The following is a 25,339-nucleotide window of genomic DNA, read 5'->3' as shown; positions in this document are numbered from 1 at the left end:
TCTCACCTATTAGAAAGGATACGGTCCAAATCACGGCCGCTCGAGGCCTTCTCGCCTGCGGACCACGTGACCGCCAGAGGCCTACTTCGCGCTTCAAACTTCATGAATCCGACGGTCTCACCTATTAGAAAGGATACGGTCCAAATCACGGCCGCTCGAGGCCTTCTCGCCTGCGGACTTGACCGCCAGAGGCCTACTTCGCGCTCAAACTTCATGAATCCGACGGTCTCACCTATTAGAAAGGATACGGTCCAAATCACGGCCTCTCGAGGAGTCCAAACGTCCCCCCGCCCCCGGGGCCTTCTCGCCTGCGGACCACGTGACCGCCAGAGGCCTACTTCGCGCCGGGCGCCTTCCCTCGCGTTCCGCGCTTTCCCGCGGCGCCTGCGCTCGGGCTGGGGAAAGCGTTAGGGTGGGGACGGGCGGGGTTTCTCGGAGAGCGGCTTTTGCGCGAGAGGGCCGGGGGAAAACCGCGGGCAGAGGCCTTAGAGAATCGGAAGGGAGGGGGTGGATGGCGAACGGCACGAACGTCCGCGTCGTCCCCGGGGGAGACGAGAGCAGCGAGAGCGACGACGACGGCTGGGGGATCGGCTTCATGTCCGAGGCCCAGGTGAGAAGGCGACGGCGGCCGAGCCAGGTGCAAAAGGGAAGGGACGAGTCGGTTTCCTTGGGACGAGCCCAGGGAGCGTCGCTTCAAACCACGCGGCGGCGGCGGCGGCGGCTGCTGCTTTTCCTTCACCGCCTTCAAAAAACAAACTAACTAACTTGGTTATAATCGTAGTTTTGCAAAGAAGGTGAAGTTGGAACGGAAAGAAATGAGATAAGTCTGCATTAGGCCCAAGATCATGCAATGGGTAGCAGGGACTCGTTTAATGGGTGACTCGTTTAATGGGTGACTCGTTTAATAGGTGACTCATTTAATGGCATCTTCATGGGATCTTCAGTGACTCAATCCGCCACAGTTGATTTTGGGTTTTTTTTAGGTGCGTTTGTTTGATAAGGGCATGCTTAATTGTGAATTAAACCTTGCTTGTTATCCACCTCATAAAAGTGATCAATGTAGAGGAATCCAGTAGATTGTAGGTCAATAAACGATCAGTCGTTTACCCTCAAATTTGCTGAATTTGTACAATACACGTGTACAAGTATGTACCTTGATAATACTGGTTGCAGTAATGGCCAAGGCGTTGTATCAATTCCATTTCAGACTGAAAAACTTCAGACTTCATGAAGTTTAAAACACCAGTCCAACTATTTTAAGTTTTATCTTCTCAAATCAAGATTTTTAAACCATCTTCTGGCACGAGAGATGGTGCTGCCTTTTAAGCATTTTTATCGATAAATTCCACGCTCACAGTAGCACAAGTAGCAAAGTAGTACAAGTAGTAAAGACACAGTAGTAAAATAAGCAGGACTGTGTCACCTTTATAGCGAATATCAGTAATTCCACACAGTACTAAATGAAATATTGTGGAGAAGAGTTAGGACAAAGAGGAGCGATCCCAACTGCGGTGGCTAAATTGGTTGAACACAAGGATAAACCAGGCTTAATAGTTGTGGTGGGACATTTTCAATTAAGAGGTATAATGGTTAAAATAGCATGCTAAGAAACTGAGTTTTAGCCCTTAGGAGCCTTGGGCCAAGCACTTTTCATCTGTAGGAATGGCGCACATGAAATCCTGCCAAGAAAACTGCTGGGACTTAACTAGGCAGTCCCCAGAAATAAACATTAACAATAAACATAAACAAAAATAAACAATAAACATAAGGTTGCCTCTTTTATGTATCCAGAAAAAAGTAGAGAGAGGGAATTCGAATGGCATTTGTATCCCATATCTATACTCTCTTTTTACAAATATTGGCCAGTGCATTTTGATTAGCTAATACATTTTGTCTTAACCTCTTCAAGTAATCATAAATCGCACTCACTTTTTTACCACATAAAAAAAATTACAGATGCATGAAGGTATATTAGTGGTTAAACAGTGGTCTTAGGTTACAGGGGTTCCCAACCTGGCGGTGCGAGACGATATTCCAGGGGCTGCGAGAAAAGTCCAGGTAAATAATAGGATATTGGCTATATGTTGGCGTTTTTATTTATTATTTATTTCAGAGGGTGCGAGGTTCGAGTGAAATTTCTTTAGGGGTGCAGGGGCGAAAAAAAGGTTGGGAGAATCAAATAGTATTCTTGAACTGGTTTTTTAAAACGTTTGCTTGTGTTGTAACTCATGAAGCAGTTCATATAGTGATTCCCCTAATGTTGAACTAGTAAATGTATGTATTGTAGCATAAATCTCTTCTTTATCTAGTGTTTAGATAAAGTCTTGCATACCGAGAATAAAAATGAAGTTTTCAAAAAAGCATTAACTGCTGGAAACTTGTCTCTCATTGAGGAACTCTTAAATACAGGTATGACAAATGAATATCAGCTAAATTATAACACTTTTTGAAAGTTCAGACTTTAATGGGATATCTGTATTGTATGGGCACAGAATAAGCTAAGTTTGTATTTAATTAAATACTGTATAAGGTCTTACCACATTGTTTTTCATCCAATTTGATTGTTGTGCTTGTGAAGGTCTCATTGGAAAACCAGCTGCCTTCTGGCAAGAACAAATAGGTTAGGACCAAAATTGTCCATTTACCCCTTGTTGAATATGAAGTGAGATTTCAGATAGATTAATAATAGAAAAAAGAAAAATGAATGTGCTCCAAGAAGAAATAGTAGAATTAACTTTTTTTCGCTTAGTTGGGAAGAAACTGAAATCCTGAACACTTCATAATAGAAATGAATTACATATTCCGGCAATCAGAAATATTGACTATGAGACATTAGGCTAAAATGACCCACCTTAAAAATATTAAAGAATTAAATTGGTTCATAGCTCAATTTTCCTGTTTTGACAAGATTTTTTATATAGATGATTGAATGTCTTTTTATATGTATGATAAAAGTGTTAAATACTTGCGATAGTGTTCTATGAATGTGCACACCGGTAAATTACAATTAGTTAATTTGTTTGAAACAATGTAGATCTTGGCTTAATTGTATAAGTGGATATTATAATGGCATCCTTTTTTTACTTCGTAAAAAAATAAAACTATTAAAATAAAAGGTATTCTCCAGTGGTGAGATTCAAATATTTTTACTACCGGTTCTGTGGGCATGGCTTAGTGGGCATGGCAGGGGAAGGATACTGTAAAATCTCCAGTCAGAGGTGGGATTTGCTGGTTCTCTGAACTTCTCAAAATTTCCGGTACTGGTTCTCCAGAACTGGTCAGAACCTGCTGAATACCACCTCTGGTGTTATCCCTAGTTATATAGCAATATAAATTTTGTAGATTTTGCAGATACTACAGGAATCAAACTCTCTTACTGGTCTACCCATTTGGTTTCTATTATTTGTAGCAGATTGGTGGGTGAAGGATAGAGTAATCTGATACTATTAATTATCAATCACCAATGTAAATCATAGTTGCCTGAATCACGAGATGGATGGCAAATGAAATAGGTAGGCAAACAGACAGACAGATAGATAGAAGAAATAAATAAAATCTTGGTGGCATAAAATGTTTAAAAAATATTTAGGACTCAACTAAATGTAGCCAGCATTACACAGATTTAAGCCACCCAAATTGGGAAATATTAAAATATATCTGTCACAAATCAATCTGTCCCAGACTTGGTGGCCTGCTGTATTTACATGTTATAGAGTTGGCCATGGATCCTTTTTAAGGAACTATAGTTATGAAAAGGCTGGTCTTGGATAGACAGATATTATAGAAATAAGAAAGGGGTGGGGTTTGTTGGTAAAGGATTGCATTTTGTTGAGAGCATCATTGGAGAGACTGAATAGTGGTTGTGTTTAAATAAACTTCTCTCAGAGCCATATGTAGATAGTGGGTGACCCCATCCTTAATACCTCTGCCTAATATTCCATTTTCTTTTGTAGAATTCTATGCTAGAATATGTATTATAGATTTATGTTTTATTAAATGCATATATAAATGTTACAGGCATAAATGTAGAATCCAGCCTTAAGTTTGGATGGACTCCCCTCATGTATGCGGCTAGTGTTGCGAACGTGGAACTTATGTATCTCCTTCTAAGCAGAGGCGCAAATGCAAGTTTTGAGAAGGGTGAGTTTTTATAGATGGATCTTTTGAAGGATGTAATCCTAAGCGTTCTGTATAATAACAAAAAAAATAAATGTTTGTTTAAAGAAACAGTGACTGTGCCAGACCAAACTAAACATGTCATGTGTAAAGTATTATTTTTATTCTATCAGTACTTCCCAAAATGCCTTCCCGCTATTTGTGCCGTTTTCTTCATTGTCCTGCAGTTTTTTAATTTGCTTTTGAGTTGTTCCCTTTTACTTTACTTTTACTTTGTGCTGAGTGTCATGTAGAATTGCAATTCTATTGCTAAGTTTCTTAGTTCCTTAAATGTTGTGCATTTTTATATTAGTAAGAGCAATACATCAGGAGTCAGCAATCTGTAACCTATTTTTAGACTAAAATTTTTATTCTTTAGCATTTGTTGTGGGAAGTAAAAGAACAAAATGCATGTTATAACCATGCCTTTAACCTACAGTTGTTCCGAAATTCCCCCAAATCAAACACATTTTGTCTGTTGTGGAAAAAAAATTAAGTGACTATATTGTGCCTTACATTTCTTTAAAAGTAGAAAGTCACTAGCTTCATTCTCTGGAAGGTACAGCTAAATGGAAACCCAGTACAAATAGTCCTTAACTCATGACCACAGCTGAACCTGAAGCGTTGCTCAAGTCATTGGAGTCATTATGTAACACGTCTGCATGACTCCTTCAGTTAAGGACTGCAATCTGGCTCTTCCAGTTGTGGTTGTTAAGCAGAAGAGTGAAAAACTAAATTTAACCACTGGTGAATTCTGTTGACCCTTATCCAATGTCAAGATAATGTTGATCTGTAACTGAGTAGATTCTTGTGCATGGGCATGATTAGTAATAAATCAGTTTAATTGGAACTTCATGTTGTAGTCCTTATCTCTCATGCCTGATAGCAGGAGAAACAAAGCTCAGATCTTTGGGATCCATCCCCTCTGTACTGAGAACGGAACACAAGTGCTCAGCTGGAGAAATGAAGTTTGGATCTTCCAAGATCTCAGCTCACCACAGGATCCATCCTCCCTCCACCTTCCCAGTGCACGTAGGACGGGAAACCCTTCAGCATATAGTAGCAGGTTGCAACCTTCTCTGCCGGCTTCCCTATTGACTTTCTGGGCAAGTCAACGGAGAACATTGCCAATGGCAGTCACATGATTGTGGGGTGCTTGGCAACTGGTTATAAGTGTGAACAGGTTCCTAAGTGCCTGAAATGTGATCACATGACCACAGGGATAGTGCAATAGTCATATCTTCAAGGACAGGTTATGAGTAGCTTTTTCTTAGTCCTTGTAACTTTACAATTGTTAAATGAGTTCAGGACTCCATGTTGTCATCGGCAGAGTAGGGGTAGAAAACCTCCATGTACCAATTAAAGAAGAACAAAGCCAACATCTTGGTCTGTCTCTACCTTCTATTTGGGTGCACCCCAGTAAGATCTTGTTGACTAAGACCTGAGAAATAAAATTCTAAGATATGTCTTGGCCCTAATTCAACTGGTCTGGTTTTTAAGTTTTTGGAAATCTTGGTGTGAGACTAACATTGAAAAAATTCATTTTATAATTCAGTGCCATGTTTGTAATAGGTGTAGTTTTTGTACAGGTAGTCCTCGAGTTACAATCACAATTGAGCCCAAAAGTTATGTTGCTAAGTGAAACATTTGCTGGGTGCCGATTTTATGACTTTTCTTGCCACAGTTATGAAGTGAATCACTGCTTTTGTTAAGTTAGTAACATGGTTGTTAGGTGAATACGGATTTCCCATGGATTTTGCTTGTCAGAAGGTCTCAAAGGTGATCGCATAACCCTAGGACACTACAACCATCCTAAACATGAACCAGTTGCCAAGCTTCTAAATTTTGATCATGTGACTTTTGGGATGCTACAACAGTTGTAAGTGTGAAAAACGGTCATAAATCACTTTTTTTCCCGTGCTGTTGTGACTTTGAACAGTCACTAAATGAACTGTTGTAGGTTTGAGAACTACCTGCATTTGTTATGCCTGGTTTATTCTATATATTTCCAACTTATTTTTTTAAAATTTCTGTTTAGATGATTATTCAATATTGATGGCTGCATGTACTGCATCGGGTTCAGAAGAACAGATTTTAAAGAGTGTAGAACTGCTGCTTTCAAGAAATGCAAATCCTAATGGTGCATGCAAGTAAGCACTCTCTCTCTCTCTCTGTCTGTCTATCTATCAAATATGTTTTAAAATGATTGCTGAATAATTCAGCTAATTGACTAATAAAGTATTACATTATTTTTCTTGGATATCTACTGTTACCTTTGTTAGATCTGTTTTTTAACACTCACTCTCAAGCTCATTTGACAAATGTTTGACTATTTATTTGAAATGTATTCATATGTAATATATCCTGTATTCACCATAAAGATATATTGCCAATTAACTGCATCCAATTGTGGGTACCTATTAGAGGAATGGAAGATCAGATGTCTTCCATTTAAGGTCCTCATACTATTTGTCTGTGCTAGCAAATATGTTCTTGGAGACTTATAGCAGGTTTCATGGACACAGAGAGGAATACAGCAATTGAAATTTATTCTTTCAAAAGAAAATTGTTATTGCAGAAATAAGTCTCAGTATACATCTGTGGCTACATCGGGTTACTAAATAAATCATTTTAATGCTGCATTTAATTGACATCATATTTCTACAAAAGTGAGTTGATTATTTAGAACTATTAATGAAGTGTATTATGATTGCTATTTCCATAGATTATCTGTCTTGAGAGATATTCCCTTTTTTCCTTTTTAAAAACTATTGTTCATAAGAGCTAGATTGTAAATCCCTGGGAGTGCATTTGTGATTTGCCCCTGTGTAAATTCCATTCTTAAATTGCACAGTACCAACAGACCTTTTCAGTTTTCCAATCCTGAACATATAGTACGAACTTATATATGACACCGACTTCCATTAAACCTACTTAAGCATAACTGAAACTTCAGGTTTAGTTTTTTTCGTAATTTAAAAAGTTGATCAGCTAAATTGGAGCAGCTAAATTGGAAATAATCAAAACCTCAGATTCTTGACTACGCATTAATTTTCAGCTCCAGGTAGTCCTCAACTTGCACTCACAATTGAGCCCAAACAAGTGAGACATTTGTTAAATGGATTTTGCCCCATTTTACAACGCTTCTTGCCACAGTTGTTAAGTGAATCATTGCAGGTGTTAAGCTAGTAACATGGTTGTTAAGTGAATCTGGCTTACGCATTGACATTGCTTGTCAGAAAACCTCAATTAAAATTTATTTTTTCAAAAGAGAATTGTTAATGCCGGAATAAGTCTCAATATACATTTGTGGCTATATCAGGTTGCTGAATAAATCATTTTAATGTTGTAATTAGGTGACATATTTCTATAAAAGGGAGTTGATTATTTAGAACTATTAATGATCACACTTGACTCCAGGATCCTTGTTAGTGTTTGGGGATAAACCCCCTAGCAGAGTGTGCAGCAGCAGTCAAGCCAGGCAGCCAAATGAGAGTGAGGCTGGGCCCTAGAGTATACACACACTTGAGACAAATACACTGTTTGTGGTTTAAATAGGTATTTAATTCATACAGAGATTAAGAATAGTCATTCAGTCCATATGTAAGTATCCAGTTTATCAATCCAGTTATCAAGTCTTTTAAACAGTAAATACAATGTCTTTATCTGCTTGTATATCTTCTTCTTAAGATACCTTTCTCTCAAGTACTAACGCTGAATCCACAGCTCACCAGTAAACAGTCCTTGTGTTCAGTTGAACTTGGTATCTGGCACAGTAGCCTCCAAGGTAAGCAGATAGACGGTCCAACACAGTAGACAGCAGACCTGGAACAGTAACCAGGTACATCCAGAAGACGGACTCAGACAGTTGCATCCAGAAGCCGGGGCTCATACAGTTGCATCCAGAAGCCGGGGCTCATACGTTTCCCCTCCTACCTATATGGCTGCCTGCAACCGCACCCACAATGACATTGCAGTTTCTAGCTTAAAGCTACATAGCACTTAATCCTAGGTTTACATATTTATTCAACCCAAACCAGTTGGAGTATCCATATACCCAACAATCCTACAACAGTCATAAATATGAACCTGTTGTCAAACATCCAAATTTTAATTGCGTGACTAGGGATACTGCAGCGGTCATAAGTGTGAAAAGTGATCATGTCACTTTTTCAGTGTCATTGTAATTTTGAACAGTCACTAAATGAAGTCGAGGACTACTTGTAATAAAGTGCTTTGAGGTAATAATTTCTGGGTTCTAAGTATTTACCAATATATGGAGCATTTCTCTGGTAGAATGAAATGATTTGAGTAGCTTAGCGACGGCCTACAAAGTTGCATTCCTTTCCAGTGTTTATAACTAGTCTTACATAGCATGTGAAGGGAAAATAAGAATAGGGAAAGTACTAATTTTATTGATCATTTTGCTGTGTCGGTCTTATATCAGGTTAACAGGGTAATGGCTAACCTTTTGGGCACCCAAGCGCCCAAAGCACGCGTAGCCTCATCTCGGAAATGCAATGGCACACACATGCACTCTGCACTTTGGGCACTTAGTGCCCAAAGGGCTAGCTGGTTAGTGCCCCACTCCCGCGCATGCGGGTATGACCCCCCCGTGTGCCTCCCACACATGCGTGCGCGACCCCCTGCATGTGCAGCAGAGACCTGAAGACCACCTGGCCAGCAGGGGGTGCACATGCACTGCAGAGCTGGGCTGAGGTGACGGCTGGTGTGCCCAGAGAGAGGCCTCTGCGTGCCACCTCTGGCATGCGTGCCATCGGTTCGCTATCACAGGGTTAACAGGCAGCGGGATGGCTAGAATGGGGTGATCACTCGTATCTCTGAATATTGAATAGGGAGAAAAGAGCAAGCTTGTGCATCTTCCTACATTTAAATTTTACCCTGTAGTTGTACCAAATTGAAATACATATTTTACCCTTTGAATGGCTGGTACACATTGACATATGTGTGGTTTTTTAACCACTGTGGTAAGTTAGAGCTAGATAAATGGCAGGCGCTTGCTTCAAAAATATTCTGAAAAAGTTATTTGAGTCTCAGGTGAGCATATCACCTCTAAGGTACTCATTTTGAAGCAGCTCATATTTTTTCAGGCTTCTGTACAAGTATAAGAAAATGAAGTTGCTTTCAAAGTCCCAGCTACTTTAATCACTTTTCTTACAAGCCACAGAATGTGTGTGGAGATTCCCAATTATCGGGGTCATGGTTGTCCCAAAAGCGCTTTTCAAAAGGCACCTGGGTTTTCTTGTTGTTTTTTTTCCTTGGAAACATTTCACTTCTCATCCTGAAGAAGGAAGGGGAAAAAAATCCAGGTATCTTTTTAAAAGCACTCTTGGGGAAAGCAACAGAATATTTGTGGAGGCTCGTGCAGGACCTGAAAACAGAAAAGCCCCCTTTAAATATACATTGCGGAACTACTACACTCATGGAAGATATGAAGTGTGTATCCAGAAACTATATTTGAAGTGTACGAAGCCTTAGGCCTTCTTCCTTCATATCACAGGACATTAGGGTCTAAAGAAGAATCATGGTAGCTCATGGGGATGGGGAGAACGTGATCAAAATTTGTTCCTTAAAGTTGCCATTTCAGCTTTTGAGTTTAGTTTAACTGCTGTGTCATAAATAGTAGTGTAAGAAAAGGTGATGTCATTTCCTTATGTCTGTTGATAGACTTGCCTAGTAAATGCAATATGCAATAATTGCCTATAGCGAAGCCACATCTGGATCTGTATGATCCAAAGGAGGAACAAAATGCTCCAGAGAATTCCAGAATATTCTGCCTGTGCACTCATAGGTTTTTCCACAGTTTTGTTACTAATTTGGAGTTCTGTGTGAAGCAACATAAAGGATGTTTTATTCTAAGTAGGAGCTTTTTGTTGTTGTTGATCGATCGGTTAATGTGTGAGGTATTTAACCAATTGCTTAATATTTAATTATAACACAAAATATTTATTGCTGCTGATAAGTATTCTATTAGCACTACTGTGTAATTTCATCGGCCTTGACTTTATCATTCTATGGTGGTTAACTTTGTTAAATGACATCCGAGTACTTGCAAATAGCCTGGGAAAAGTGTCACATTTATTCTTTAGTTAATAAACTTTATCACAAATGTATCTAAACAGAGATGGAGAACAGTTATATAAACTTAATAATTTACTATACTATAGTTTCTTGTCAGGGAAGAAAAATGATCATCCATCAGTTTGGAGCATTGAAAAAAAAAATGCTTCCTGTATGTGAGCTATAACTATTACAGTGTTCCTTGTTCAAGAGATGTGACTCAACAGGGGACAATCGAGGTGTATGAAGAAATGTTACCGATGATTAAAAGTTACATGAAGCTGTGATAAAGTATCGTAAGGAGATAATGGGATTGCCCCAAAAGAAAGATGTAAGTGTAGAAGACCCTCAACAAAAGGTGGAGGGGAAGAGGAATACAATACTCAAAAACCAGATGAGAAAAACCAGAAGCAGAGAGGAGGCAAAACAAAACAAATTCCAAGAAGATGAAAACGTTGAATCGACAAACTAATAAGTATGAATAAAACAGATAATTATTTAAGAGTTTACAATACAACATGGGGGGGGAAAGGGAAGTCTCCCCAAAATAAGGAGAGAGAAATATAAAAGAGAGATCAAAAAGTCAATAAATAATTGAAGTCCCAAACAGAGTTAAGAGATAATGGATAGAGATAAAATAACTCTCAATACACTGAATGTACTAGAAATTAAAAGAAGAAAAAATAAATTGGAAAAACAGTATCTATAGTAGATAATAGAATTTGCCATAATCATAAGCAAAGTAAGGTTAGAAGGTAAAAATCTATATGTGGTAACCTAACTGTTATCATTATTAACGATGTGTAAAAATATATTGAAACTTATAATTTTGGGGGATTGGAGATACAATCCTGGGATTGATTAAATTTGGTTAATGATTGATCCTATTGGTGTTTTTAAACAATTGGGATATTGGATTTACAGTGGTATAATTGAGTAATTTTTAAAATATTAAAATACTACTGATTTAACGGGATATCAGACATATTTCATGAAAAAATGTCATTGAAGTTTATAAGTACAATGTGAAGGTTAAAGTCAGAAGTTGGAAGACTAGAATTATGTATACTAGTTGTATTACTATTGCTAGCATTGTGTAAAAATATATTGACCCAGTCAATACACTATCTCCAAAATATGCATGGATGTTAAAGGAAAATTACAAATAAAACATTTTATATTTGTGTGTGTCTGTGTGTATGTGTCTATTTTCTTAAGTTTTCCTGGTTGAAAGCCTGACTGACACACAGATGAACACTATACAGAAGCCTGATGATGGCAGATGAGATTCTGCTGAAACGTCACTACAACTTTAAAAGCACAACTACAATGATGTGGGAAAATACCCGAACTAAGCTGAATACCATACATACACACACATATGATATTATATATTATATATTTTACACACACACACACACACACATAAAGAATAGTCTGCTGACTACCAAAATGTTTACCGTAGTTATGTATTGTCATGTTTTTCTATAGAAAAGCTGAATATTATTGCAATCCTGCAACGTGTTTTTTTATTTCACAACTCAAATAATTTTATCACAGACTTTTATTGAGGTTGTTTGTTTGTTTGGTGAATTCAAGGGATATTTGTTTTCAGTCATTCAATAGTTTTATTAATATTTAAAACTCCTACGTCTTGTAAATTCCTTTTTTTACATAGCTCATCTAAATCAACTTCTAGATTCCCTTTATCCTCCATGCTGCAAATTATCTTATCACAACAGCGTGTATAGTTGTTTTGTCAGTCTTGACTAAAATGCTATTACATCCCAGTGTTGGGTCAATGAATCATTCCTGTGCGTAACAATTCCCACTGTTCGTTGTTTATTTTCATTTTATTGGTAGCAATTTAGGTTCCAATATGTTGCAATAAATTTTAAAATGCTAACTAAGAGACTAGGAGTTGGGAAATGTAAGACCAAAGGTCCATATTTTTATAGTTGCCAGTCATATACTTTTGGGAATACCTTAAACCAGGAGGAATCACAATATAACTCTCTCCTGACAGTTTCCCTTCTCAGTACTTAGTACCCCATGAGCATAGATTCTAACATTCTATTTTATTATTCTGTTATATATTAAGATTTACTGCTTAATTCAAAGCTTAATTTAACTTTAAAGCTCAATTCCATCTGTACGTGTGACTGTCATTTCCATAAATTATTACTTTATGAAAGACATAATGCTTTATGAACACATAAACAGCATTTAAAACCCAGGCAGCCAGGTGGTCTATTTAGTACTTTTGATTATGTTGCAAAAGACGTTTCCTCTAAATTAAGCAGGAATAGTTTAAAGATTTGTCCTTACTCAGTTTCCAGTAGTTTTCTCATGCAAGTATTTGCTTAAGTCATGAAATCATGGCCACCCATTACTTTTGTTAATCCAGAAAATACTGCCATCAACTTCATTGGCTCCTCACAATTTGGTCAACAAGTTCATCCTCGTATTATATAAAAGAGAGAGAGGAAAAAATGTTGCAGTTTTTTCCACATCAAGACTTACTTTCTAAATCTAATCTCTTCCTGATTCATCTCTTTAACAGTTTTCCTTGACAAAAGATACCTTTATAACCTTTCATTGTTTTTTGTGCTCATTTGTCATTTTCTAGCCCTTATACTTTTCTGGATTTTAGTAACCTCCAGAGCTAAATTGATATTTTCATGTATTCACTTCAGCCTATAAATCATTTAGTTACTAATCATTTAATTACTTTAGTTTACTTGAATCATATTGATATAGTTTGAATGCTACAATTTGTACACTTTCAGAATTTTTAGTTCATTTGCTGTTTTCTTGCCAGTTTACTTTGGCAAACTATTTAAGTCCTTAAGTGGTTTTATTATACAGAGTAATTTTTATGATTCTAGATAATTTATGAACAAGCCCTTCCTCCCAGCTTCATTTCATTCACACATACCTATTTACAGTAGCTGACAGTTACAGGTAGAAGAAGTAGCCTTTTTGAACTGTTTTATCTACGAAACTTTTTAATTACCGGTTTGTGTTAGAATTTCTACTTTCCAGAGTTTATTCTGGACTCCTTTCTTTTCTTTTCTTCTCTATAACAAGTATTTTTAGATATTTATAATATCTAACAAAAGAAAATATAACAATTATATCATTGAAGTAATGGGACGAAAAGAATGTCCCCATTTTGGGGAGTTTCAGTGTGTTTAGAGATCCCTCTAGTGGTTTTATATGTGATTAACAATATTTGAAAATTCTAAAGTAATTCCTCTAAATAATGTGCATTATAACTATTGCTATTCTTATATCTGTAACATTCAGAATAGAGAATAACAGTTGAAAGGAGACCTTGGAGATCTTCTAGTCCAACCTCTTCAAGCAGGAGACACGTGTTTATTGGACAAAATGGCTGTTCAGTTTCTTCTTAAAATCCTCTAGTACGGAATACCCACAACTTCTGAAAGGAAGCCAGTTCCACTGATTAATTTTTCTCACTGTCAGGAAATTATTCTTCAATTGCTTGGAGAATAGGTTGAGCTCTTCTCCACTGCGACTGTCCTCAAATATTGTAACACTGCTATAATGTCTCCGCTAGATTAAACAAACGTAGTTCCTGCCATCATTCATCGTACCCTTTAGCCTCAAGTCGCCCAATCATCTCTGTGGCTCTTCTTTGCACTCTTTCTAGAGTCTTAACATCTTTTTTGCGTTACGTTGACAAGAACTGGATTCAATCAATTGTAAAGAAAATTTTACTGAAATTATGCATTGTTCTTTTTTCCTTTTTGAGTCATCTCATTTTTATGACTTCTTTTTCCTATGCTTAATGGAGCATTATCATGATAACATTTGCATCGGCAATTAGTTGTATCGGTTAAGCAAGGAACCTAGAATTCATTCCACTGAACGTAACAATTTCTGGACTGAGATTTTTTTTTTACAGAACATGTGCATAAATATTTATTCGGTTAACAATACTGTTTTTATTTGATTGTAGATTAAAATGTACTTTGAATTTAGCTGTTCTTTCCTTAACAGATATTATGAATTCTCCTGTAGGAAGAAAATGACTCCATTAATGTATGCAGCCCGAGAAGGCCATTCACAAGTTGTTGCTCTCCTTGTTGTTCACGGATCAGAAGTAAATGCCCAAGACAAAGGCGGTTACACGGTGAGCTTTTTGTATAATCCTAACTAGATTATTTACTTTACTTTGTGAAACTTCAAATATTTCAACAAGGTAGACTTTAAAGATATGGTTTTTTTTCCCATCGCTGGCAATTTTTACTGCTCTGGCACTGCTATTGTGAAGTGGGAAATAAATGAAATGTACTCCTAGGCTTAATGTAACACCAATAAAAAGCAGAGCAGAGCTAGGGGGAAAAAAAGGAAAAATCTAGTTGATCTCAAAAGTGTAACACAGCTTTATTTATTGATCAAATTTATATGGCTGGAAATACGTCACCAAGGTGATTCTGAAAGGTGTACAATCACAGCAATTATAAAACCAATTAGAATAATTATTAAGACCAAAATTGTGAGGGGGTTAAAATCAAATTATTATATACCATGTAGCCTCTGCATGGGCTCCCTGTTGCAAGAGGATTACTCGGCTCTGATGGAAAACTCATGTTTTGAGGGCTTTTGGAAGACTGTAAGGTTTGGGGTTTATCTTGCCTTAGGGCTATATTCCAAAGGAGCGGGTGGTATAGCAGAAAGGGCTCTTGTGCTAGACCTGATGAGCTGAATAGATGTAATCAAGAATAGACAATCCTTCAGATAACCTGGCCCCATGCCTGGTCCCATTCAAATCAAAAACAGCACCTTGAACAGGACCTGGAAACAAACTGGTAACCAATGCAGCTCAAGGAGCAGAGATGCAACATATTTTTCCTAGGGTCACAGAGAACTAACTATGCTGTTGCATTTTGTACCAGCTAAAGCTTCCATATACTCTTCAGGGGCAGTCCCACCTAAAACACGTTACGGTAGTCCATTCAGATGACTAGGGTGTGAATAACAGCGAGCAGAGCCTCACGATCCAGAAATAGTGCAACTGCTGCACAACATTTTGTGCAATTTAATGTATGCGCTCCCGTATTGCACCTCAGCTCAAACCCCAGTTATCTTTAGCCTCACTTTCTTCTCATATTTTCTTCCTTCTCTGGTTCTTCCCGTTACAAATTTTGGTTTTAAACTTTAGCAAGATGCGATTGCTGAATTAGGATGTGAAAACCAACTGCTCGTAATAGAGTGGGATCATTCAGAAGTAATGCATATTCTGAAGTTTTTCTTTTTGTTATTGTAAAGTAACTACGAACACTTATTGCTAATAAATCATTACAGGCCTTAACATGGGCGGCATGCCAGGGTCATAAAAAAGTCGTATTCAAGCTGCTTGAACTTGGAGCTGATAAATCAATACAGACAAAAGATGGACAGACCCCAGGAGAGATTGCAAAGAAGAACAGGCATTTAGAGGTACTGTTCTATCTAAAAGAATCCGTCTGTGAATTGAGATGTTTTAATTGTCAGCAGGGGTGTATTTCATAAAGAGTGTTTTAAACATCAAAACCGATATGAGTTATTTACTGTTGATATTAATCTGAATGTGCCGTGCAATTGTTATGCAATTGTCAGTAATGTCAGGTGCACTAATGTCTTAATATATTTTATTTTTAAACATGCTCTATCCTTATTTATCCTTACGATGTGTCTGCAATAAACATTCATTTACCTGTTACTTAAAAAAAAACGTACCTAACCTTTATAGTAGAACATCTGTATTTGTTTCTATGAAGATACTAATTGAGAACAGAAAATGGGAACGATCAGCTTAATATGAAAAGAAAAATATTCATGAATTAATTGTCTGAAATAGACTGTATACATTTGGTGTTTATTAGAGAATTGTTCTATTAAAAATAAGGTACAACTGAGGGATTTGGACAAGCAAGGCAAAGGTAGTTGACAGTTTAAGAAATAATTTAAAAATTAATTAAAGAATAATAATTTAAAAAAAACCCTCATATTGATACAATAATTTTATCTTCCTTTGTTGGGGAAAAAAAAACTATAGATCCAATTTAGTGGTATATTCCCTTTTTGTGTGTATTTTCAAGTTATTGCCTTCAAGTAACGGTATCTGGACAAGTCTCTGCGGGTTTTTTGAGAACGTTTTCAGAGGTGTCCCAAAGGTGCTTTTTTCAAATTCAAAAAAAGACCCAGCAGGAGCTCTTCCTCCAAGACCAAGAAAAGCTCAAGATTTTCAACCAATACAATATACATACACACTTGAAACCCAAAAATCCACCAAGGCAGAAGCTTGTCCACCCTAAGAATAAAATACCCAGGCACAAACTGTGATACACGCACATTATAGGAGAACGAACCCATCAGGGCAAGATTCACCAGTCCATCTTCATTTGAAAGAGAAAGGTCACTCTTTTGAAGACAGCAAAAGCCATAGAGAGAGGACCTCTAGTTTGAAAGAGGGGTCAAACATGCCAGTTCCATTAAGATTGAATGGCCCTTGACTTCCGGTTTGGCGTTGCTGCGGGATAGTTCTAGGGAGTGGGACTCTGTGAACCTAGGCTGAACCTGAAAGAGCTAAAGTCACCTGGGAGGGGTGACCAAGAAAGGGACGCCTTGTAGATTGTGGAGAATGGCAACTCTCCTGCTTGATCCGACGCTTATCCTCCTATCCCACAACGAAGAAGAGTCCTGTGAAGCTGGAGTACTAACGATCAAATGACTGCAAGGAATATAAAGCCTCCACCATTCAGTCAGAACTGAAGAAGCTTTCTTGGATGAGAAGCAAAATGTCCTCAAGGAAGAATAAAGTCCAGTTGCCTTTTGGAAAAAAAAAACACCTTTGGGATAACCTTTACCTGGATGATTGACAGTCTTCATAGATATTTTCCGGAGTGCTTGCCACTGGCTTGAGTAACTGGCCCAAGGATCACCCCAGCTATCTAATCTCTAGCTGGTACTTAACCACTGCTATAAATTTGCTACTTTATTTCCAATAAGGGTTTTAAGTACTTGCATATTACTACTTAATATTCCCATTAAACATTTTGTATCCCTTTTTTTTAAAAAAAATGCAGGACATTTAAAGATGCTAATACAGGAGCATAAACCTCCTCTTGGTTACCATAAACCTCTCTGTAATTCTCTGAAATGATGCTTCCAAGCATCTCAAAATATTTTGTTTTCACAGGCTAAATCTACTGAGATTCATTACATAGGGTTAACCCTGTGTATATTCATATATCCCTAAAGAAACCATTTTAATGTCTTCTTCAGTAAACATGCTTTTCTTGCCACTTTATCAGTTCAGTCAATCCTTTAACATCTTGAAATTGAGAAATAATTTCAGATAATTTTCCTTGAAAAGATAAATTAGCAGAAACCGTTGCATTAGAAAGTAATTTTCACTGTGTCGATAAATTCCCAATTTCTTTTGTTATAGAATGAACATATTGCTACAGGTATAAAAATGTTGAAAATGATTTCCTATTATGTTTTGCAGATTTTCAGTTTACTTTCTTTGACGGCAAGTCCTTTCCAAAGAAAATTCCAGAGCCTGAGTAAGGAAGAACCTATTCACAGATTAATAACTGCAGTTCCAGAAGCCCTTAAAAGCCATAAAATCAGGTAGCACCTCAGACTTCAGAACTTAAGTTTTGGAAGTTGTGTTCTAATTTAAATCTTTGTTCTAGAGTAGAAAAACTTCTTATTAGACTTGAAATGGACAGTTGTTCAGATTTTCTATCAAAAGTTCTGTGAGCTACAGTTTTGCACTGCAGTGCTAACCAGATTGTGTTTGAATGTTTAAATTGATATAGAGTCTTTGGAAATTCAGGATCTATGCATAACTTAATGCTGGATTATTGGGAACATAACCATCTATGGATTTCTAATATACAGTGTAGTAATTTACCTGACATGCATCAAATTCATTTTTACTTTTGAAAAAAAAATTAATACAGATATTATAGAACGTGCATTTTTAAACCCCAGCATAATTTCATGTAGAATCAGATTTGGGCTAGATCCAATATTTCAGAACAAGTATGTGCTTTCTAATGTTCTGTTTACTGTAATGGAAAGTTTACAGCCTAATATTTAAGGCTTTTTTTTTCTTTCTTTGTACTTAAAATGCAGAGCAATTTATTTCATTATCTGTAAAATGGATTAATAATAGCATATCGGTCTTTGAAGCAAATAATTTATTTTCTTAATTTTGGTTTAAAGCATTTATTAAGATTATTTATGCATGTATGTGTGTGTGTGTGTGTGTTTATATATATATGTATTAATTAAAATATTTGAACCAATGCATGTGAAAAGTTCCTATGCAGCTTTTAATGACATGGAAGTCTTTCTACATGGTCTTGAACTGGAACACATAACAGAATTACTGAAGGTAAGATTTCTTTATTAAAAACATGGATGGGCTGAAATCTGAATTGGATTATTCAGGGTGGGGATAATTACTTCATTGCCACTGTATAATATCATGAGCTGCATAATTTGTGTGGGAATTTGCATCATTTGTAATATTTAAGTAATTATATTGATATGAAAGAGACAGTCTAGCTGGTTGAGGCACCATACTAGAAAGCAGGAAACTGAGTTTAAGACCTGCCTTAGCTATGAAAACCAGCTGTGTGACTTGGGACAGTGTCTCTCCTCACAGGGTTGTTGTGGGTAAATTAGGAAGAGGAAGATGTGTTGGATACGTTTACCACCTTGATTTGTAAAAAAAATAAAAATAAAGGCAAGATACAAAATTAACGATGTCATTTGTTGAATGCCATAAGGTACATGATATAAATAATTGTGCTTTCTTATTTTCAATGCCATATCTACTGCTTACTTTAGGTACAGGGGATACCCCATTAGTGGATTCTCTTATTTTTTTTATAGTTGGTATTATTTTTTTATCAGGTCCACTAAATTGGGATTTCACAGTAATATATTACTGTATAATTCAAAATATCACTGCTTAGATTTAATCCAGAAGTTTCAAGCATTCGTGTGACTAAACTGTTCATTATATTCTGGGAGAAGTAAATTAAAAAATAGCTTCTGAGTTTGTTTTTCTGTGTTCAAAGAAGGATTCTCCCTGCCAGCTTCCCATGAGAAAACTCAATGGGGAAGCTGGCAGGAAGTTGAAAGTTGTCACTGTTTTTTTGCCTGCCTGTGGTCATCCTGTTTCTCTTGTTTAGGTGAGAAAACATTTCTAAAATGATGACCCAATATTGTCTAATCCAAATCAAAAAATGTTCTGTGAGTTTGTGTTTCTGTGTTTATTGTGAAAATACTTGGAAGTTTAATACTAAAGTGGGTTACTGACCTACGTAATAGGATCTTGGCCCAAAGTGTCTCTGGGAAAATACTTTCATCTTTTATAGGAGAGAGAAATACCTTTAAGACAGCTTTTGACAATGGGAAAAGAAGACTTAATACAGGTTAGCCTACTTATTTATTGTATATTTGCTCTTATGACGACAATACTGCCGTTTTAAATTTTAATCCTATATTTCTCTTAAGTTCAGAACACTTTTCAATACTGATTTGCATTTTGTTTTGAGAAAAGTAATATCTTCTCTTTAACTGATTTGAATGTCTAATTTCCTTTTTTTACAGAAAAAAAAGGATGGATATGTGCTTTAATAGAAATTAGTGTTATATAAAGGATCTGTTGATATAGTCATTCATAGCTTTATCAGTACAAGATGTTTTGCAGTTCTCCGTTGAAATAATTGGTAATAATGTGAGTAAAATGGAGAAATGTATGTATGCATGCATGCATGCCAGCCAAAGTGTATAAAATGTGCTGCGTTGTATCAGCAAAACTAAGTGACAGGTTCTTTATTTACCTTACCTTATTCACCTCTTGAAGATTTTAAAAGTATCATTTTTATTGAGCAGAAGAATTGTGATTTCCAAATATGATTTAAAATAAATTTACCATATCTTTTTGCATCTTGTCCAAGCGAGAAAGAAATTAAAAATATTTATTTTTTATCAAATGAAATAAATATGTATTGTTTTGTATTGTAATTTTTGTTGAATCTTTCCTATGTCACTGTAGAAAAGTATTAAAATGTGCACCTATTGATTAAAATTCATTATAAAGCAGAAATAATGGTACTATTTTCTCAGAAGTGTAGTTTTTTATTTTATTCTTACCTTGATAACAAAATTGTCAAGTGTAAAGTTTCAAATACATAATTAATATTTGAAGGATTTTTATTTTATTGATAAAATAATTTGAATGTTTTAAATTTTAAATCTTACAAATGTTTTTAAATCATTAGATTGGCATTGACAATACTAGAGATCAACAGAAAATTTTAGATGCTGTTAAAGAGCTACATGTAGAAGAAGTAAAGTTGGAAGAGCTGTCTGCAGTGACAAACTTGGAATTCAGGTAAAAGATGTTAAAAAGAAATATTTCTTTAATGAAAAAAGTAATAAAAATAATACTCATATTTAATAGTCAGATTATTTTTTTGTAAAAATCTAGTGTGAAATACTAAAGCTTATGCCATTATAAATGAATTTATTTTTATTTAGTCTTTTGCAGCAAACTAAATATCTGCTCCCTGGAAACTTTCTGAATTTGCAATTAAGTTTAAGTTTTTTAAAAATCTATTGTTAACTCATTTGTCAGAGCTGAGGATATTCATTCTCATATGACCTTAGAGTAAGCCGTGCCCTCATCCATTATGTATATGCATCAAATAAAAGAATAAATATGACTACCTAGTCATTATTGTAAAGAAATTAGTTTGATAGTAATTCCTTATCCAAAAGTGAATACTCCATTTGCATTTCTGATCCTCCTAGTTGCAGTTATGAAAGTTAAAAATTTTAAAGGATTTACCTTACTATAAATTCATAATTGTTTAACCTTTTTGTTACAGTGGTGATGAATTTCTTTCCTTTCTTATGAAACTAAAAAGGCAATGCATTCAACTTAAAACCTCTGTGCAGAATGTTATTGGTCAGTTTCCTACAGATGCTCATAAGGTACAATATTCATCTAAATGTGTTTTTTCAAAACACCATTCTTCACTTAAGTCAAATTGAATTAATTCCCCACAAGGGAATGGTTATGAGCTGGACCTCTCTCCCCATACTAACACTGATTGGGACAGGCATTGGAGAAAGGAGCTGAGGTAACACAATACTGGGCTGCCCAGCCCCAGAAAGGTACCATGGTTGATGATATCAACAGCTACTAATAGGTCAAGGCAAACAAGCATGGTGCATTTTCTATTCTTACCAGAATTTCATTTTTATTTAGTTATTTGCTACATTCATTTGCTGCCTGTGTTGCCATGTAGCTACCCTGGAATCGCTTAAAACAATAAAAAAGGAAGACTTGAACCCATCAACCCAGCAGCCACCTCCAGTAAGGGACCTCCCCCATTTTGGCCCCAGGCCAACCAGCAGAGCCAGATCTTCAGGCTCTTGAGGAAAGGCAAAAGTTAGGAGAGCGCGGATAGATTTTATCCTAGAAAGTAAGATGTTCCAAAGGACAAGTGCTGTAGTAGAGATGACTTTTCTTCTGGATCCCAATAGTCTTGTCTTTGAATGACAGGCTCCAAAGTAGGCGCCCTCTCTGCCAGCGTGAGTAGGATGGGCTTGTCCTAGCAGGACAAGAAATCATCCACAAGCTTAACCCATACTAGTTTTTGTCCCATAACCAGGCCTGAAGCCCATCTGAAGGGGATCCAGTCTGTTATCTTGTACCAAGACAGTGACCATCAGAAAATATATCGTTAAATAAACCGATGAAACTGCATACTTATGGTAACAATTTATAGCCCCATGGAAGGAACAGTATCTGCAGGGAAATTGTCGGTTTGGACACCTGCCAGGCCCTATGTGGGAAAAAGATTGAATTTCCATTGCTTAAATGATGCAGTCAGCATTTTGTCATCCGATTGCATCAGTTGGTGTCGGCACTCCCCATTTGCTACTTAAGCAAAGATCACAGGTCACTGAGTGAAGGCCAGGCAGGCAAGTAAGGCATGAGTGGATGGTCTCTGCTTGGGGAGGGGAGGTTGCATGAGTGGCCAGCACCGAGAGAGAAGGCTCTAAGCAACTGACCGGAGAAATGGTGACCATCCCTGCTGACTTACCTGTTTCCTTGTAGGAAGCAAGCAGGGATGATCACAAATGGCAGTCATGTGACTTGGGATGCTGCATCCACCTTAAGTGCCAACTGGTTGCTAAGTGTCCAGATCACGTTCACCTGTCCGTGGGCATACAGAGTTGGCCAGAACTTCAGGAATCTGTTATGAGGCTTCTTCGTCCTCTTACGGTTCTGAATGAATGGTCGGTATTCTTTTTCTGTTGAATAAGCTTATCAGTTTGCTTAAAAGAACACAGAAGGTCAAGCCAACTGGAGGTTCCATAAAAAGGAAAATATCGAAAAGAATTGAATTGACCACTCAGTGTCACCTTGGAGGAGAGCAGCACCTCAAGATGGACACGTTTACTTTTGAAGTACCAGGGCATGAAAAAAATCACCAGACTGTGATATAACTCCCCATTATGAAGAACTTGTGTTTGATCAATTTGAGTTGATAGTTCTGGTAAAAGTCCTATCTTCAGATGTATGATATTGGGATACTGTACTGCTTGTATCATGATTGTGGCGATGATGATAATGAAATGAAAGAACGGAAACACACATCCATGGAAACAGATATCATATATATTCCTCTTTCTCTTCATTCTCAGCATAAAACAGTTAAAGCTATAGTGATAATAACTGATCTGATTGTCATTGACCACCGAAGGAACACACCATATCAGGGTTACTTTTAGTAAAGTAAAGCTAATACCTCTTGCCTGAACAGGGTACAATTCTTACATAAAAATATTGCCCAAGTACCAAAGTAAGTGAAATATACGCACAAGATGAAAGCCAAGTTTTGAACCAATGATAAAATAGTACCAGTCAGCATATGCTCTAGGGATACCTGCAGAACAAATTGTGCAAACAACATGACTGACAAGGTTATAATTCCTCCTAAAATATAAAAATATACTAACACAAATACAGATAGTGCTTGACCTACGACCATTTGTTTAAGGTAGTCCAAAGTTATGACAGGCTTGGAAAGGATGGTCTTGATGCTTTATGGCCTGTAAAGCACTTCCAACTGTTACAAAATGTCACCTGATTGCAATTCAATTGCTTGACCACCTGCTCATTTTTACCTGTGGCAGAGTCCAGTCACGTGATTGTGATTTGCAGCGTCCACTGACCACGTGATTTGCATAACAATCATTATAAAGGTGGTCATAAAACTCAAGGATTCACAATGAAATTCCAGTCCCTATTGTTATTGTAAATTGAGAACTATTTTTAAAACTCTTCACACTTTTGGAATCTTATCTGGTTAGAAAGCTGTTCTAAAGTGGAGAGATTAGCCAACGTTTCCTCTAAAAATCACCATGATATGCGTTATTTTAAACATGTCTTAAAATGGTTGACTTTCCTACCAGCTGCAACACATCTTTTCCATGATGCACCATATTTTCACCTGAAACTAGAGGCCATCCCTTTATGTTTGCTATTGCTTGCATATCAGCACAAAACCACACTCACTCTGTGAACTTTACTGAGGATGGAAAATCCTCTTTAAGATGTGGCAGGAAGCGTGTATGGGAGAGGCTTATCCAAAACCTCAAAATGTGTGTATGCGTGTATATTTTTCAACCAATAAAACTTTGCAATAATGAAATTATACCAGTGGAATGCAGTTCATATGTAACTGTAAATAAGACATTTTTTTTTAATTTCTTAGTTGGTTCTTGAATGGAGTCCACCCCATAGTCTAGCTAAAGTGTGTGAAGACCTGATTTTGAGTGCTGAAGATCTTACTGCAGAGGCTGTAAAACTAAAAATGCGCCTGAATAAGGTACATATCCCTTTATAAACAGAGTTAGATAATAGATAATTACCCACAGATCAACAGATTTCTAAGAGTTAATTCATCCAGGTTGTTATATTTTAATAGTATTCTGCCCACGGTCACTGTGAGGTAAATGGGCGGTCTCCAAATTTGATAAATAAATAAATAATGGATTAATAAATTTGGTAGGCGGAATTCAAACATGTCAATTCTAATATTCTAGAATTTGCCGTTAAAGTGTAAGTCCTAGCAGTGAATGAGCTGACTGTCTTCAGCTTTCCTTTGCTACACAGACTTATGAATGGTCACTAAATGAGAAAGTCAGTAAACAAGGACTATCTGTAAAAAGCAAAATATGGGTAACTAAGAAAAAAGGGGGGATACAGTCATACAATTTGGAAACTCAGTAGTATGTTCCTATTCAGAATTGCCAGTGAGTAGATACAGCAAAGTTAATTAGGGTTTGCACATGTAATTGTAATGCTGCATTTCTGCTGTTTAAATAAAATCATCTATGTTACAAAAAGCTAAATTTGAATTTCTCTGGAATACAGTGGCATAGATTGCTAACGTTTATTCTTCTATTCAATACACTTTTTATCAGCTCCAAGATGGGCAGAACGATGATCCTTGTCGAATGCAACCTTTGGTGGAACACAGCAGATGGAAGACAACTTTTTTAAAAGTAGCAGCACTAACTATGGTTGGGTCTGGATGTATTTTCTTTATTTTCAAGTTATCTCTAAAGAAAAATTGAATTAAAATAAGATTTTATGTATAGTTAATAAACCTAGACAATTCTCAAGTTTTCATCTAGAAGGGTACACTGATTTTCACCATTCCTAAGTTAAGTATACAACAGCTCTCTTGCACCAATGCTCTTGAAGTTGACGTATTTTTGCTTGTGCAATGCTTCAAGTTTTCTTTGCCAAAAATAAGGGTGGGGTAGGAATTAGAAGCAAAATGCTTCCAACTTCCATTTGTATAACCTCTTTGTTATACACAAATACACTCCAGATACAAAGTCACTCAGCTGACTTGCTTTGCTATCACATTCTGACAGCTTGATTTGGGGTTTTAGCAGAAACAGGAGTAATTTGCTTCTCACTTGTTAAAATACGAAAATGGGTGTGTTTGTGACAGCTCTGCTGGTAAGTTAGCAGTGT

At 36.6% G+C, this 25,339-nt stretch overlaps 1 protein-coding gene across 3 annotated transcripts; it reads left to right on the top strand.

The window, feature by feature from the left end:
- The first annotated feature begins 242 nt into the window (after positions 1–242).
- Positions 243–24,978, top strand: ASZ1 (ankyrin repeat, SAM and basic leucine zipper domain containing 1). 3 transcript variants are annotated; one of them, XM_026713172.2, is made up of 13 exons: positions 243–610; positions 2,310–2,409; positions 4,018–4,140; positions 6,194–6,305; positions 14,284–14,395; positions 15,571–15,705; positions 17,759–17,883; positions 18,580–18,655; positions 19,647–19,703; positions 20,556–20,668; positions 21,165–21,270; positions 24,066–24,179; positions 24,778–24,978. In XM_026713172.2, the coding sequence occupies exons 1-13, from the start codon at positions 512–514 to the stop codon at positions 24,928–24,930; spliced, it is 1,425 nt and encodes a 474-aa protein (XP_026568957.2). In that variant the 5' UTR covers positions 243–511; the 3' UTR covers positions 24,931–24,978. The 3 variants fall into 3 exon arrangements, with proteins under 3 accessions (XP_026568957.2, XP_087790138.1, XP_026568958.2); XM_026713173.2 differs by having other exon boundaries at positions 464–610; positions 14,284–14,365; XM_087934012.1 differs by lacking the exon at positions 15,571–15,705 and having other exon boundaries at positions 367–610.
- The last annotated feature ends 361 nt before the right edge of the window (positions 24,979–25,339 follow it).

This window comes from Pseudonaja textilis, chromosome 5, assembly GCF_049901715.1.
Source record: "Pseudonaja textilis isolate UNSWEBS1 chromosome 5, rPseTex1.2, whole genome shotgun sequence".
Classification (NCBI taxonomy): Eukaryota; Metazoa; Chordata; class Lepidosauria; order Squamata; family Elapidae; genus Pseudonaja; species Pseudonaja textilis.
This window is presented reverse-complemented; position numbering and strand designations above follow the sequence as displayed.